Source organism: Crocodylus siamensis, chromosome 6, assembly GCF_052110815.1.
Source record: "Crocodylus siamensis isolate JL-2025a chromosome 6, ASM5211081v1, whole genome shotgun sequence".
Classification (NCBI taxonomy): domain Eukaryota; kingdom Metazoa; phylum Chordata; order Crocodylia; family Crocodylidae; genus Crocodylus; species Crocodylus siamensis.
Window position 1 is genome coordinate 3165365 of NC_143400.1, and position 15541 is coordinate 3180905.

Here is a 15541-nt window from a genome sequence, read left to right on the forward strand (position 1 = left end):
CACACCCATGCACATGTGGGGCATGCACCCATCTGCCCACAAGGACATGCATGTGTGTGCATGCTCATGTGCAGGGGGAAGCAGCATGTGCCCCATTTGCACACGTGTGTAAACAGGGCAGCAGCCAGGAGCACACTGGATCAGGCCACAGGGCACAGAGGAGGGGGCCGGGCCCAGGCTGCCACCCCCCACACGCCAGCTGGCTGCTGGTAACCAGAGGCAGCCTGAAGGTCGTGGCATTTCAGGGCAGGCTGACGGACGGGCACAGGGGGCCGCGCCCGGCCCCCTGCCGTCTCCCCTTACCCGAGGTGCGGCTGGCAGCCCAGGCACTCCAGTCCGCTCCTCCCAGAACCGCCTCCAGCGCCAGCAGGGCGGCAGGAGTCGGAGCGAATGCCCAGCTGCTGTTCAGCCTAGCTGCTCTGCCCTGGTGGGACTAGTGACCAAGACCTTCCAGTGCCCCCCCCAGGCTCCTGCCCCCCCCCCCCCACGTGTCCAGCCAGAGTAACCAGGCATGCAGGCTGGCAGCCGCCTGCTGCCCCTTCCCGACAGGGAAGGAACCCAGGAATGCGGCACCGTGCCAAGCAGTGCTGCAGGGAGGAGGGGCAGGCAGCAGTGCCCAAACCCCTGCTCTTAAGTGCTGATTAGGAGCCGGCCACACCAGGCTCTGGTTTCAGAGGGCTCAGAGTGAGGCCAAAACCGGAGCTGCCAGGGCCTGCCCCCCACTAGGGCAACAAGGCCACAATTGCACCCTACTCCTGCACCCTTCCCTGCCAGAGCAGCCAGTCCTGGGCTGCTGGGCCCCCGGGTAGGTGAAAGGTCCAAGCGCACCAACACTCAGCAGGTAAAGAAAGGGGTGTTTATTGGCAGCGCCTCCCCTTTAATGCAGTTTAATTCGTTACACCAAAAAAAAAGCCATTAAGAAGGTGGGGGGGCAGGGACCCCACCGCACAGAACATCCAGATGTTGGGGACAGGGGTGGAGGCCGGTGCAGCCCCCCAGGCCAGGCCCCTTCTCTGAGCCCCCCGCAAAACTGCTGGCTGGTAGTCCGTGCCAGCCGAGGGGCACCGCAGCTCCGGCCCCGAGCCCGGAGGGAGATGCTCACGGAAGGGGTCGGGGGTCACAAAATGGAGCCATGCCCCAGTCCTGGGGGCGCCGCCGCTTCTCACCGGGGCCTCGAGTCTTCATCCGCTCCAGCCACAGAGTGCAGAGGAGGAGGAGAGGGTGGGAGCCGCGTCCCTGAGGGCATCTGTGGCCCCGCTCCGAATCTGGCTCCATAGGGTGAGATCGGCACGAGGTGCCCGGTGTGGGCACGGGTCAGAGGGCAGAGTCCTGGGCGTCCATGCGTCCGTCAGTTCTGTGGGGGGGGTGGGGGGGGCGCAGGGGGCATGCCAAAGGGCGGCAGGCCGGGCACCCCCATGCCCATCATCGTGACGAAGTTAGAAGGGTCCATGGGGGGTGGAGGCGGGGGCGGGGCGTACATCATGCCCCCGGAGCCAGGCGGCGGGGGCGGGGGCGGCGGGGCCCCGGGCGGCAGGGGGGGCTGGGCCCCGGGCGGCAAAGGCACCATGGAGGGGTTGCCTTGCATCGGGGGGGCCCCCGTAGAAGCCGGCGCCGCCGCAGCCCCCTGCTGCTGCCATGGCGGGATGGAGCCGGTGCCAGCGCTCGTGGTGGTGGTCGTCGTATCTGGGGGGGCAAAGAAGGACAGGCAGGTCAGTGTGAGGGCGCAGGGGCCAAGGGGGGGGGGGGGGTGCCATGCAGCTTAGGGGAAGGCGGGGAAGGGGCAGGGGCTGGGACCTCCCTGTCTGACCCCAGGGTGGACATATGGGGGGAGTGGGGGGGCTCAGTCCCAGCGCTGGCCCAACCCCACGCGTGGGGTGCGAGGCGCCCCCGTGCCCGGCCCTGCCCACCTCTCCCCCGCCTGGGCCCGCCCCGAGCGCGGCGCCGGGGGGAGGGTAAGAGAAGTGCTCTTACTCACTTTGCTGCCATGGCAAGGGAGTACTGGACGCCAGACTGCTGCTGGGAGGCGGCGGTGGAGGCTGCTGCGGCTGCTGCCAGGGGGGGAGAGGCCCAGAGGGAGGAGGGGGCGGCTGAGCACTGGGCGGAGGGGGCGGCGGGGGCATCATACCCATCGGCGGCGGCATCATACCTGCAAGGCGAGAGGGGCGGGCGGTTAGGCGCTGGGCGCCACGGCGAGGCCAGAGCAGGGCGCGGCGACGGGCAGGCGGCACGAAACAGGCGCGGCTCACCTTTGCCTTGGTGCAGACGGTAGACGCCGGAGCCCACCGCGGAGCTCCCCAGGTATTGATCTTAAAGGAAGCAGAAACCCGAGCCTTAGTGCATGTTAATGGGGATGGGGGCACTCCCCTCCGTCCCCAACCCCAAATGCCCCCACCCTGCCCTGTGCCCCGGCCCGTGCTTACCCATGTGGTGGGGGCCTGGGTGGCCAGGAGGGTGTGGCCCCTGGTTCATGGGTGGGTGATGTGGCTGCATCCAGGGCGGGGGGCCATTGGGGTTGTGCTGCATGGGGTGCCCACCATGCCCACCCAGGCTGGGCATGGGGTGCGGGAAGTTGTGGGGCCCGCCCGGCCCCCCAGGCCCCCCGTGCATCCCGTGGTAGGGCCGGTTCTCTGAGGGGCCCGAGTTCATCCACAGGGGGCGGCTCTGGCAGGGGAAGAAAAGGGGGGGGGGGGGAAGGTCAGACGTCCCTAGGGGATTCCAGCTGCTGTGGTGTCCCTGCTCATGCCTGCTAATCCCACAGCAGACCTAATACCCACCCCGGTGCCAGTGAGTGCCCCACCCCTGCACACAGGGGTCCCCCTCAGCCTGGCACAGCAGTCCTGCTATGGCCCCTCATCACTGCAGGTGAAGACTGCACAGCTGACTGCCCTGGCTCCATAGTGGAAACCAAGCTGCCCCCTGCCCTGGCCTGACCTGGCCTCCCCTGCAAGCAAACAACAGCTGCACCACCCAAGTGCGAAGCACCCCAGGTGGATGCACCCCCCGGCCTAGCCACGCGGGCCCAGGTACTCACTGGTGGTGGCTGGCTGCTCCCTGGTCCCGCTGGTCTGGGCCCACTTGACAGAGGGGTGGTGGTGGGTCCTGAAGAGGAGCCCACAGAGGTGGGCACGGGTGCTTCACCCAGCTCAGCCATGAGAGACAGGTACTCCTTGTCCATGCGTGCCTTATCTTGGGCGGACTGCGGGTCGCCAGGCCTGGGGGCAGACACATGAGGCCTTGGTCAGCACTACAGCAGGGGCAGATGGACCCTCCCTATAGCAAGGTCATCTCAGAGCCACCCTCTCCACAGCTGTGTCAGGGGAGGGTGCGACACACACTGATGCCCACCCTCCCTGCCCCCCAGGCCCAGCCTCACCTGGTGAACTTGCAGTCAGAAGCAATGTGCCCAGCTCCCCCGCACTTGGTGCACAAGGTGGTGTTGGTGATGCTACGGGTCTCAGCACTCTGCCATGGCCGCAGGATCCTGGCAGGTGGATGGAGAGGAGGGTGAGACTGGTGCAACCCCCAAAGGACCCACCCCTGCTCCATGCCCACCCAGCTGCCCAGGTCCTACCTGTTGTCATCCTCTCGCAAGGTCCCATTGAGGCGGGCCAGTTCCCGCAGCTGCATCTTCCGCAGGTCGTTCTGGTCCTCGGGTGTCTCAATGCCCTGCTTCAGGATATTCCGGATCTGCCGAGGTAGGGAGGAAAGAGGGGGGTGAGATGCTGCTCCAGCAAGGGAAGCTACTGCGTCTAGTCCAGCTGCCCCATGGGGCGAGGGCAGGGCCAGCTTCCTCCTCCCCTGGGGGCAGCAGCAAGCTACAGCCCCCTTCCCCCCCAACCCTGCACTCAGCCCCTTTACCTGCTCCACAGCTTTCTTCACATTCTCCATGGTGTTGGCAGTGACCAGGGCATGCAGGGGCTCATCCTCCCCGGGCAGCATCTGTCCGTCCTTGCGGCCCACCTTGCCCTCCTTCACAGACCCTTTGCCACGAATCATGATCTTGGCATTGCATTCCTTCTCTATGTTCTTCAGCGTGTTGCCTCTGCAAAACCAAGACACCCATTAGAGGCCAGCTCTGGGAACCAGTGCATCACCTACTCTACCCGTGGCGGGGGGGTGGTGGTGGAGATGATGTCTCATGTCAGGGTTGACAGCAGTGGCACAAAGGGGTTAGATAATGGATGCATCTGGGGTGGTTGAGAATGATTGTGCCTCAGGGACTAGCAGGTCCCTTCCAGCTCCACTTCTCTAGGATTGTGAACCCCGATTCAGATGGTTGCCCAGAAGCACCTCCTACCAGCTCTGACCCCCGTCCCACACGATGGTGCAACTCACCTGGGCCCAATCAGAAGCCCGACAAAGTTGATTTCAGGGTACTCATCTTGTGGAATCATCACCTTATCGCTCACTCGGGTTGCTGGAGGCCTGAAGGATTAGGAAAGCCCATGTCAGGATGGGTGCAGAGCTGGCCACAGTGCACAGGCTGAGAGGGAACCCAGGCTAACGAGGGAAGGACCCACCCCTGATCTGGGATGAAGCCAGCTGGGCAAGAACCCACCCGAGGGTACCACAGGGAAACAGGGCCTGAAAAAATCACTTGTGGGGTGCCCCAGCTGCATGCCACACTGCCCACAAGGTCTTACTTGTAGTCAGCCGGGGGCTTGAAGTCCGGGTTGAGGGCCACCATCTCGGTGATGAGGTTGTGCCTCTCCTCCTCCAGCTTCTTGCGGGTGCGGAACTCGCGGGTGTTCAGCCGCTTCCCCTCACTGTTGTAAATGGGCTCGGGGGAAGGGGACCTGCAGAACACGGGGGCGGTTACTCCTCGTGCCGCCCACCCTCGTGGACCACTTACAAGTACAGCTCCCCCTCCACCCTAGCCTCACTTGGGCAAGTCAGAGCTACGGGTGCAAGCCAAGGGAAGGAAGGGGCAAGTTTGCTCATTCCTGTCTCATCACTATGGGGCCAGGAGGTCACAGCAGAGCGCTGCCTGCTCCCAGGGGGGTGGGAATTGTGATGCTACAGAGGTTGCCAACAGGTGCGGGGACAGCAGTTCTGCCACGAGCATGCCCACTGCGTCTCTGGGAGAGGAGATTAGTTTGCAGAGAACCAGCTTTCCGCCTTCACCAAGTTACAAGTTTACAGAGGCTCCTAGCGTGGGTTCAAGTAGACTTTTAACACCGTAGCAAGAGCAACAAGAACGCTGAGGCTTTTATCAAAAGTGGCTATCCCTGCTGGCAACACCAATTAAAGCTAAGGAAGAGCCCCAGCACGGAGAGATGGTCCTGGCTGCTGTCCTGGCTTTTCCTTCACTGTGCTGGCAACTTCAAGGCTGGCTCTGGACCTGGGCTCTGCGTTTAAGGCTGGGTCAAACCGCCTTTGCTCGTTCCGCAGTCTGGACCTGTAAACCTTTGTGGGAAGCCCCGTTTCCTCCCCAGGTTTAGATGCCCAGAAAGCAGATGCTTTGGCTCATTTGGATTTAAGAGCAAAGTGCCGTAACGCTAAATGCTAAAATAAAAACATCAGTTTGATTTACCACAGCTGTATTTGCGGTAAGAAAAAAAAAAAGATCACACTCCCAGAATTTTGGTTAGGTTATGGACCTCTTTAAAAACATGTTGAAGGAAAATTTAGGATTAGCTGCAAGAAGGGAAGAGATTATGTGGATCAGGTTATCAAAAAAATACATCCCGGAGGTAAATCAGAAACCTACACCCTTGTTTTAGGTTAAGAGAAACTTTGTCTAGCTGGTTAAAGCAAGGATTAATAAAATCAGTTGATCCCACTGTCTTCTCAGCCTAAAGTCAACTGTCAACACATGAAATAAAAGGTCAGGTTTGATCAGGACTAACCAGGTCTGGATTAAGACCCCGCTTCTAGGATTTGAATCAAGTGCAATGCAACCCAGTAGCAGACAGAACACACATGAACACTCCCATGAGATTTCACCCTCCCAGCTGGATTTTACTAACCAGCTTAAACTTGCGTTAGCTAGCAAGTGGTTTAGAAACACATGTTTAAACACATTCAAGGAACACTGGAATATTCAAGTGGCTTAATTTTAAGATGACACCTTCGCAAATTAACACTAAAACCATGTCATATCATGCAGTTTGGATTCGGTAGCGCTGCAGGAGAGCGATTAAGAGTGAGACCCTTCTGACACTTGAGCACAAACCCGGTGGAATGACTGTCTGGACCGCTAACGGCTCAGTATTTGGAAGGTCAGACCGCTCTGGCGCTGGTCTCTTTTGCTGACTTGATGGCTCAGTGTTAAAGGCTGTCATAACAATGCCTTGTCTTTAAAGAAAAAGGTTAAGACACCAATAACGCTCCCCCAGCATCCGGCTGGATTATCAGTCACATGTTAGAGAAGAGCTAATCTGTCAGGTTAATTAAGACCAACTGTCCCATCTCCATCCCCCCTTCTCCATAAAACCAAGTGCAGGGGGAGGAAAAAAAAGGATTGTTTTAAAACCTAGTCCCTCTGGAGAATAAAAGGGTTAAGAGTCCTCTGGCAATCTTTGCCTAGTGACCTGCAATAATGGGTTAAATAAGGTAGCCGCACCCTACTGAGCTGTCCCAGCCGTGCAAGGGAGTGCAAACTCTATGCGCTAAGGGAAACCAGAGGATTCCTCTGAGGAAAGGACGCAAAAAACCCCCAAAACAGCTTGGGAGGTGAGCGGCTTTGCTAGCCGACCCACCCCCTTCCCCGTCTCCTGCACCCTCTGCTGGGTTGAAGGAGCCTTTTGAAAGGGTTATTTCAGGTGTGCCACATGCTGGAACACAGCAGAAATTTCCAAGCTAGGAAAACAGGGATCAGGCCCCTGCTGTTCCACGCTAACAAGCCAATTAAAAAACAAAGTGGTTAATTGCTGCTTCTCCCAGGGATGCAGCTCAAGCCAGGCAGACACCCAGTTGGCAAAAAAATAAAAACCCTTCAACATCCCTGTTTGGAAAAGTGTACCCTGCCCCCCACAAACCAGATGCCCCTGGAACCCAGAGCTGAGCTGGGTCTATATAATGGCCAGCAGCAGAGACATCGATTAGAAAACTCTTGTGATTTCCAAAAATAAATAAATAAAAATTCATTCATTCATTCTCTGCAGTATCAGCTGATCAGAGCATGCTTCCAAGCTACTCACTCAACCATGCCATTAAAAAGGGAAAATAAAATAGTTCTTAAAAAGATGCACCTGTGAGACAAGCCTGAGAACAGGTGTTAATTGGCTACCTTCACCCCTCCTTGTATAGTCAGGTTAAATTGAACCTACAGGCTAAGGGAAGTCCTTTCCCCCTGGGGGTCTGGCAGGGCTCAGGCTAGTGCCGCTGCTTCCCTAACCCCAGCTCCCTGCCCCATCAGAGTACTGCAGCCGTCTCCCTAGCGCCGGATTGCATTCAACTGACACATTACGATGCCACCGAAAAAAGATGTATTAAAAAAAGGTAAAAGTGTTACTGTCAGCTGGTTACAACTGTTTCCCAACCTGTCCTCAGGGTTAGGGGGGATGCCCAGGTCTCCTGTGCGCAGTTTACGAGTCAGGTCTTCTATCTGCAGTTGCACTGGAAGAAACCAGGTTAGGAAAGAAAAAAGGATGGAAAAAAGACAATGTTACCAAAAACAAATCGCAACTCTCAACATCAAAGCATGAAGAACGGGGAGACTTTGCAAAGGGACGACTGACATACGCCCAGACCAGGGGAGACCCCGCCGCGTTATGCCAGCCAGCCAAATTCAGCGGGGAATCCACAGCGGTCGTATTTACATCTAGCCAGTCTTCTTCCAAGAGGGTTGTTCGTTAGGAGACAAAGTGCTCATTCTGGAAGCAGGTCCAGGCCGTGTGGGAGATGCCATGGCAATTTCAGGGCTCCCCCCGCTATTTTGGGGATCTCTATCAAAGTCTCATTACCGATTTTGGAGCCAATTACAAATGCACCTTGGGCTGAGGCTGCCCATGTCACGTTAGCAGACATCTGGCCTCTTGCAAGGAGGCAGCAGCTCATGGACAGTGCTGTGCGCCTGTGCAGGGTCTGGTAATTAAGGCAACACTTTAGAGCAAAGATGAACAGTGATGTCCTGGGGGGGAAGCCACACACACTGCACCGTGCTGGTGGCCCTGGCCTATGTCCAGCCCCCCAAGTGCTCGGCAGGTTTCAGGGGTGGTGAGGCATGCACACTTGGAGCAGGCACGACACCCGAGCAGCTGAGTAGAGCTCGGCTGACACCCGAGGTGGGACCCCAGAAAGACTGGGGTCCTTGAGCCCCCACTGCTGTAACGTGGCTGATTTTGGGGGAGGACGTGGGGGGGCAGGTGCTCATCCTCTCACCAACCCTGCAGAAGGCACTGGTGTGTTGCACATGGTTCTTCCCTTTGCACAGACTGAGAACTTAGAGCAGCAGTGACCTCTCCTGACCACAGACTGGGCTGGTTGATTTTCAGGGCCGCTTGGAGCTGGCCTCGGGAGCAGAGGAACCTTGCTCTGTGGGAGATGCATTGTGCATGGGGAACTAGGACACTCTCCATCCTCAGCTGCCTTTTCAAGGCCACTGCTCTCCAAAACAATCCTGGCTTCTCTCATGACCCCATGCCTTGAGTTACCTCGCCGTCTCAAACCCCCTGGGATAAGGCATACACCCTGGTGACGCTGCTGTAACAGCAGCTGCATCCTATGGAGCGGGAGCTGAAACTTCACGGCTCCTTTTCCTTTCCTCTTTGACCACGGATGGCATTTGTGCAAAGCAACTTTCCCGACTAACCTCTGCTGTAGGAGCAGACCCCTTGCCATTTTTTTTTTTTTCTTTTCTGTATTACAGCACTTGGTCAAACTCAGTTTAAATTTCCGCTCTGGGATCACTTTAGGGTAGAGTTAAATAAGAGCAAAGCAGAATGGTCCTGTTTTGAGCACGGGGTTGGACTAGATGCCCTGCTGAGGTCCCTTCCAACCCTTGTTTTTTATGAAATCGGTCTAAAACGGACTGGAAACCTGGCCATTCAGACTCCTGGCCAGCTCACAGGACAGCTGAACCAACAAGGCCAGGTCCAAAGTGTGTCAAAGCTCTCAGCATCTGTGCAAAAGGAAGAAGTGGTGGCTTGCGCTTGACCCCAATGGAGCAGGACCTTGCTGTCTTGGGAAGAAGAGCTCGCTGTATGTAAAGCGCCAGCGGCCATGCAAAGTCTCGGGCACGTTAGGGTTTTTGCCCATTTCTCACTCTCCTGGCTTACATTTGGACACGTCAATATAGCATCACTGCTCGCAACGGAAGGCAAAGTTAACGTTAAACCTTGTGTTTAAGAGCCGAGTCGCTGACACATCATTCTTACCCCCAACGGCAAAAATCAGAACATTTGACACTTCCCTGGTTTCAGTTACCATTCCAAACCCGTGTCCCAGCCGTCTCCCCTTCCCAGCTGTCTGTCTGCCAGCAGATACAGAGCTCAGACTACAGAGAGCTCCAACCACAAGACAAGTTGAAGGTTTGTTTTTCTTTTTTAGTTTTTTTTGCCAAAAACATATAAAAGGTGGAAGCAAACCATATCATTTTCCTTCCAGGAGCAAAACCACCTTGACCTTTGCCACCTTGAGCACACAATATTTTAATGACTAGACTCTAAGCTTTGTAACAATTAAGCAAGCTAAAACGCAAGTCAGATCGAGGCTGGGTGTGAAAGGGTTTCTGTGCAAGGCTGTGCTGTGAACGGAGGTACTTGCTTCCACATACCACGTTTGGTTCGGAGGCAGGGTTCTCCACAGGGATCGCAGCCAGGCATTTACTTGCTGCCGCTAATTAGGTGGCGACAAATTAACCCCCATGGGACCCCCCCCTTGCGCACAACACCTATTTCCAACCGCACCAGTGGAGAACGCTGCTCCGGCCCCAGCGAGTGGGGAGCTGCGATGGTGCGCGACTGAGCAGAAACATGAGCGTTATCGTGTCTAAGGAACACGGTCACAATAACCTGAAGTCTAGAAGAAACACAGTTAAACGGCCCAGACGCTCCGCAGCCAGCAACAGCCCCGGGACGGGCACTGCCAGGACACTGGCGGGAGGAAGAGAACGTGGATTTACCTATGTAAGCTCGCTCCTGCTCCCGGGTGAGGCCAGGAGGGATGACCGTGGGCATGCCCGGGATGACCGTCTTCTGCTCCAGGGAGTCCTGGTTCCATCTGCTCCTCTTCCGCTTCTTCGGGAAATCTGAGAATAAGCACCTCTCTTTAGGGGAGCTTGAATGCATCTCACTGGACACGTGTGTTTTGCAAGGCCTAGGCAATGCCAGCTGCCACACAGGACAAAGACGCACTCTTTCTCCAAGCTAGACCCAATCTCTGGTCTGGATATTGAGAGCAGTTACAGCAAGGCAGCAAAGATACTGGACTGACGTCCTAGTCCCCAGCCTGCCCTAATAAGCTGCAATAACTCAAAAGTGCTGTGTCCTCCCCACACTAGTTTTGGTTCCTCACTTTGGCCATCAAGGCCCGTCAACCCTCGTACCAGGCCTCTGGGCACCACTGAGACAAGGACAGGCAGGGAGAGCAGCATTTCACCAGCAAAAAAAACCAACTTTGCTCCCTGGAGGCTTTTATCTACTGCCAATCAGCACACGCCCGAGCTGGTTGCTCAAGGGCGCTGGGTTGCCAACACAGGAGGGGAACACGAAGCCCTTCGGAGATCGGAGCACAGAGCCACTCTGCTTCCTGTTTCCGTGCACTGTGCGGACATAATGCAGCTGAGCTCCGCCAGCGACATGGCTGCCTCCCGCAGCACTGGGGCGTAATTAATCTCCCCGCTGCACAGCCCCTTAAGGAGATCTTGTGCCGAGCCTGCTGATGTCAGATGACGCCATCAGAAGCTCTGGCCATCCCATGGCAGCTTTCCCCTCAGACTAACGCGGAAAGAGCGGCTGTTTATGAAAAGGCCCTGTCTCTGCTCCTGCCTTGCTTCCGGGCCAAGTACAGCCTCACAGAGAAGATCCGTCTTTGCTAACGGACTGGCTAGGAACGTGGCTAGCGAAGCCAGGAAGAGGAAGACGAGGCCAACAGTCTTCCTGCTCCATTTCCTCCCCTCCTACTCAGGCCTCCATTTTGGTGGCTGATTCCCCTGCCAACGTTCAAGCAACAGGCCTGGCCTCTACCAAGGCCAGCGCCCAGAATCACCCCGGGGCTGAACTGCGTGTGGCAGACTCCCAAGGACCCTGTCTGGGGGGCATGTGGAGGAGCCCCCTCCCCACAGGAGCTTTCACTGTCCAACCCCCTTCCCATCTGCTCCTTGCCCTTGGACAGATGCTGCCTCTGCCCCACAGCCACCTCTCAAAACTAAGTTCAACTCCCCCACTCCTTACAGTCACCTCCCTGTTCCCTCTCTCATCTGATTCCTTTGCTCACTCCATCCCTCCCCTTCAGGCTTCCCCCCTAATTTTGGCACTGAAATGTAATGCCCCCAAACCTGCAGCCACCCCCTTTATCAGCCTCTGTACTATGCTAACGCTGCCTGCAGCGAGCACACCTAGCTCCATCTCCCCCAGGCGCCTCTCCCAGGCCTTGCTGAACTCTGCCACTGCAGCCCTTTCCCCACAGCCAAGAAACACCCCCCCGCCACCCCGTCACCCTCTGCTTTTAGCACTGCACCTGCCCCATAGCTCTAGTCCACATCTCACCTGGACCCCTTCCATGTGGCACACACTGCTGCCCTGCAGCCCCGGTTGAGGACAGACTCCCTAGGCATCAATTAGACCAGATACCGGCATCTGTGGCCCTGGCAGGCCCTCACCCAGGACCCCCCACAACACCCAAGCCCATGTACATGCCCCCCCACAAACACCTCCTGTGATTCAGTTCACACCTGTGTGACCATCGTTAATCCATGTAAGGACTGACCAACTCCCCAGCAGGCCCCAAGGGAGCATCCACCACCTGGCAGGACCCTGAATCCCACCCCCTAAGCCCCCATGTTCTCCATCACTTGTGAGACTTGGAGCCAGACTGAAAAGCCAGACCCCAGTGTGCCATTCTGGGCCCTGTCTGTAGCTCTGGTTCTGCCCCCCATGCACTTACACAAATGCTCCCTCAAGAGCAGGCACAGCCCCCACCTGCATGTGACTGCCACTGCTCCATGGACCCCACTCACATGTGGGCCTCTTACCTATCTGATACTCTGTCCCCCCATGCACATGACCCTACCAACTCCCCTGACAGCTGCTCATGGGATCACCTCCACACACTCCCATGCCCTCCATGTCTGCCCCCACACGTATCTACCCCCATACCCCAATGTCCTACAGAACCCCCACAAAGCATGCACACTGTGCGTGTGTGTGTGTGGGGGGGAAGGTCCAAGGGAACCCGTGGATTTTCCTTGACCTCTACCCACACTGCTCATGTGATCTCTACCAGCTGATGAACTCCAGAGTCTCCCTGGCTCCTGTAGCCCATACTTCTCTTAATCCCGCACCCCTGAGGCTCTCTCAGCTGCCTCACCCCACTCAAGACCCCCAAAACCATGCCCCCCCATGACCCACACCCCTTGCCTCCCCCCAGGGTCCCGGGAGATCCCTTGACACCCCCATTCGCAACTTCAGGAGCCTCTGCATCAAAACACACAATCTCCACATCACCAAGGCTCCCCCCAAAGCCTCCCACCCCACCACCTAAATTCCCAAGGGACCTCCCTTGTTTCCCCCCCCCACATTAGCCCCCTAGGGATAACCTTTGACCCCCCATACCCCTACAGCCCCCCAAGCCTCCCTTGCAGCTTCCACACTCGCATGGCCCACCAGTGCTTCCTTTGACCTCATCCCCCCTTAAAGTCTCCCCAAGCCTCCTGTGCCCCTAAACAACCCCTAGGAACTCCCTCCATGACCCCTGGGGCCTTCTTTGACCCCCCACATGCCCCCTGCACCCCCTTTGTAACTCCCCTACCCACACTGTCCCCCCTCTACTCAACATAATCCTCCTTAAAACACTTCCTTGCCCCCCTCCCACACCTCCTAGGACCTTCCACTACGCACTCACCTCCCCGCCCTTATCCCACACGCTCCTTAAAGCCTTCCTTACTCTCTAGAGCCCCTCTTGACACCCCCCAATCACAGGATGCCTCAGAGCTCTTTTGGTTCCCATGTGTCCCACACTCCTTTTAAGATCTGCCCCCTGCCCCCAAACACCACCATGGACCCCGCAAAAACCGCCTTGGTCCCAAAGGCCTCTTAGGACATTCCTTGATCCCCCCCACTCAGGTGACTCATCTCAGGGCATTCTTTAACCTCCCACCCCTTAAGGCGCACTTGGGGAACCTTTTATTTCTCCCCTACTCACACAACCCCCCCAACCTTCCTTGAGCCTGATGTGCTTCCCCCCCACCCCTCCGAAGACCCAGCAAACACCCCCTAGGCCCCCCACTCCCCTTGACCACCCTGTACTCAAACCCCCAAAATGCCCCGTACCCCACCTTAAAACCTGCTGCAACCCCCCACCCCTTTGACCTCCCCACCACCGACATGACCCCTACACAGGCTTGCCCCAACTTCCATGTACCCCACAACCCTGGGCCCCCAAACACTCCCTAAGACCTCCCTTGATCCCCTCCACATGCCCCACCCCCCATCTCCCTCTCCTCATGTCCCGCATACAAGGCCTTTGACCCCGCCACGTGCCGCCCCCAGCTCACATGACCCCCCCCGTGCACCCCACACCCCCTTAAACCTCTCAACTGCCTTGAACCCACCCCCTCATGTCACATGCATTTTGACCTCCCTCCCTCCTCACGTGCTCACTGTGGGGGCTCCCCCAACCCCACATAGCCTCCCCAGCCCCTCCGCTTACACGTGCCCCTTGCACCTGTCCCTCAGTGACCCCCCATGTGGCCCACTCTCCCTTCAACTCCCCCCCTTCACCTCTTCCTGCTCGCTGCCCCCGGAGCCGCCTTTAACCCCATCTCACCCTCCCCAGGAGCCTCCGAGCCTCCCCCCCATGCTCTTTTAAAGACTCCCACCTCTGGCCCGCACCCCGATCCTCTCCTGACTCACGCGTCCAGCCAGGGGGCTCCAATGAGGCCCCCTGTTCTTATAACCCCTACATGCCCCCTTAATCCTCATGTGTCACCGCGCCCCCGCCCGGGGGTCCTTTGACCCCCCCCGCGTCACGCACCCTTTGCCGCACGCCCCCCAGGGCCCTACCTTTGCTCCGGCCGCCGCCGCGGCCCCGCTCGCCCGGCCCGCCCGCGGCCGCCCCGCTCTCCCCGACCGGCGGCGGCGGCGGCTGCTGCTGGGGCGGCGGCGGGGCCTGTCCCTGTCCCGGTGGCTGGGGCGAAGCCTGGGCCGGCGCGGGAGGCTCGGGGCCCGGCAGCGGCGGCGACGGGTAGCGGAAGGGGCCGAAGGGCGCGGGGGTCGGGGCCGGGGCGGCGGCCTGGGGAGGGGACCCGGCCGCCGACGGCTGCTGTTGCGGGGGAGGCGGCGGCGGTGGTGGCTGCTGCGGCGGCGGTTGCGGCTGAGGCGGCGGTGGCGGCGGCGGGGGGGGCGGCGGCGGCGGCGGCAGCGCGGCGAAGGGGAAGGCGGCGGCCGCCATAGGGCCCAGCAGCGCCGCGGGGGCCTGCGCCGTAGCCTGGCCCGGGGGCGGCGGTGGTGGCGGCGGGGGCGGCGGGGGCAGCAGGCCCGGGGGGGGTGGGTAGGCGGCCTTGCCCGGGGGGGGCGGCGGCGGCGGCGGGTGGAGCTTGCCGAGCGGCGTGGCGTTGGCTCCGGTCGCCATTGAGGCGCCCGCTTCGCGAACCTTCCAGCCGCGCCTTTCTCCTCAGCGCCGCGCTCGACGCCCGTTGGCGGCGCCGCACGCCACTCCACTCCGTTCTCCGCTGCTATTGGCGGGCGGGCCCGCTCGTCCTCCCAGTGCTACCGCTCATTGGTGCGAGTCCGTTAGGGGTCCTCCTCCTTTCTCCTCGGGCAGCCCTTTTTTCTTCCCTCGACGCTCATTGGCACGTTGCACGCTGCGACTCTTGCTATTGGTAGGACGGCCTGTCGGTCCTCCCCGCGCCACCGCCCATTGGGCGGGGCCTCCGGGGATGGGACGGTATTGGAGGAGGAGGAGGAAGGCGGGTTGAGGTGTCGCTCCGAGCAGGGCGGCGCTGCCAGTGGTGGAAAGGCGGGGGGCGGGCTCACGGAGGGAAAAGGCGAGTGGGGATTGGTGTTTGGGGGGAAATTGGCCGCGCTTCACAGTGGGAGGGAGCGCGGCTTGAGATCTAGGCGTGGATTGGAGGGGGAGACGGAGGGCGGGCGCTCGGGGCGTGGAGGCGCGCCGGGATTGGGTGGGGGGCTCCGCCACGCGCTCCAGGTCCCTGAAAGGCTTTGGAAAAGGCGTTGGAAGACCCCGTCGCGGGGCGAATGTCGGTGACGTCAATGCAACAGTGCATGCTCATTGGGCGGCCGACGACTCGGCCGGCCGCGATCGGTTCCTGTGGCTATCCATCAGCTAGGGGGTGCTCGGATTGGTGGAGACCATGCCTGAGTGAGGGGTGGTGGATTGAGACAGCCTGCCAGAGGCTCACGGGAGTTTAATTCCGCCC

At 59.2% G+C, this 15541-nt stretch overlaps 1 protein-coding gene across 3 annotated transcripts; it reads right to left on the minus strand.

Annotated features, from left to right (window-relative positions):
• Positions 1-842: 842 nt before the first annotated feature.
• Positions 843-14748, minus strand: SF1 (splicing factor 1). Of its 3 annotated transcripts, XM_090050869.1 has the most exons (13): positions 14166-14748; positions 10067-10192; positions 7485-7560; positions 4644-4796; positions 4336-4425; positions 3859-4042; positions 3572-3687; positions 3374-3481; positions 3032-3212; positions 2421-2661; positions 2247-2306; positions 1976-2146; positions 843-1683 (listed from the first exon to the last, which is right to left on the minus strand). In XM_090050869.1, exons 1-13 carry the CDS (start codon positions 14731-14733, stop codon positions 1349-1351), a joined length of 2409 nt encoding a protein of 802 aa, XP_089906995.1. In that variant the 5' UTR covers positions 14734-14748; the 3' UTR covers positions 843-1348. The 3 variants fall into 3 exon arrangements, with proteins under 3 accessions (XP_089906995.1, XP_089906996.1, XP_089906994.1); XM_090050870.1 differs by lacking the exon at positions 1976-2146 and having other exon boundaries at positions 2147-2306; XM_090050868.1 differs by having other exon boundaries at positions 1976-2306.
• Positions 14749-15541: the final 793 nt, after the last annotated feature.